This window comes from Cyprinodon variegatus, unplaced genomic scaffold (assembly GCF_000732505.1).
Source record: "Cyprinodon variegatus isolate N-32 unplaced genomic scaffold, C_variegatus-1.0 Scaffold800, whole genome shotgun sequence".
NCBI classification, from domain to species: domain Eukaryota; kingdom Metazoa; phylum Chordata; class Actinopteri; order Cyprinodontiformes; family Cyprinodontidae; genus Cyprinodon; species Cyprinodon variegatus.
Genome location: NW_015151253.1, coordinates 7,805 through 8,986, shown reverse-complemented (window position 1 = coordinate 8,986; position 1,182 = coordinate 7,805). Strand labels below are relative to the sequence as shown.

At 42.7% G+C, this 1,182-nt stretch overlaps 1 protein-coding gene across 1 annotated transcript in view; it reads right to left on the bottom strand.

Moving 5' to 3' along the window:
- LOC107098682 (ribonuclease inhibitor-like) overlaps positions 1-1,182 on the bottom strand; it is a gene marked incomplete at its 5' end in the record, with an annotated part of 14,111 nt that overhangs the window by 5,727 nt on the left and 7,202 nt on the right. Inside the window, one exon of the mRNA XM_015396467.1 lies at positions 68-641. Coding sequence (XP_015251953.1) covers positions 109-641 — 533 coding nt within the window. The remainder of the gene's footprint in view (positions 1-67; positions 642-1,182) is intronic.

Below are 1,182 nucleotides of genomic sequence, written 5' to 3'. Positions count from 1 at the left end.
ACCTCCACTACGTTTTGCAGTGTGGACCAACGTAGTGGGGATACATTTTCCCATGAGACTGGGTTGTTGATAGCTGCTTCCTGTGTTTAACTCTAATTGAGATCCTCCCTACAAACATTTGATAAGAAAAGAGGAACCTGCACTCCAGAGCCCAAAGCCGGCATAAAGCGGTTCAGTGAAGGTGGTGTTGAAGGTGTGGAGGTGGACCTTTGTGTCACCAGAGACACAGTAGAAGGAGACAGTCCCAGCAGCACAGTTCACATAGACTCCTATTTTGCAGGACACACAGAAGGAAGAAGTCCGGACAACCTTTTTTTTTCTGTCATGCCAGAAAACATAATCTCTGTCGTTAGTGCTAAAAATACTCCAGGATTGATTATTCCAGCCAAACCAAGAATCAGCATTGATTCCTTTTCTTTTGATCCCTCTGTAGCTCACAGCCACATACACTCCTCCCCTCCAGGTAACCTCCCAGTAGCAACGTCCAGCCAGAGGCTTCTCACACAGAACCTGGCAGCATTCAAACCGCTCTGGATGATCCGGGAATGGCTGCTTTTCTCTTAACCCATACACCCTCCTCGGCTCGACTGGGTTCATTCTTCTGTTTATGGTGTTCAAGTCCAGAGTGAGTTTACAGAGATCTGAAGAAGAGAACAGGAAACAGAAAATCAGCAGCTTCCCTTATTAAACTCCTGAATGTATCAACCAGGAGAAAATATTGAGACATCTTATGAATTCTGCTGACAAATTTTAAGTTAATTTTAGCAATAATGAGAAATGGGGTTTCTGTCATATGGGACCTTAAGCAGTGTTTTGCAACTGAACGTTAATATTAATCTAATCAGAAAGAAACTGAACACCGTTAATGGAAGGTCATATTGTATTAGAGCCAAACTTCTGGGGGTTTTGTTATTTTGTGCTTGGTTTAATACCTTAAAGTCAGAGTGGGTGGTGTTATATGTTTAATAGGAGTCACGGGTAACTTCTCAGCAGGTGTGCTGAGAAGAAAGCTGCCTCAGTAAATCCGTTCCCCATCTCAGCCCCCCCACCCCAATGTATGCGATGTATTGAGATGAGCGGTTTGTACTGAAACTTAAATCTGGATTGCAATGTAAATTGTAGTTGACAATAAAGTTTGTTAGATTGTGTTTATGTGATGCGTGACTATATTAGCTCGAAAAT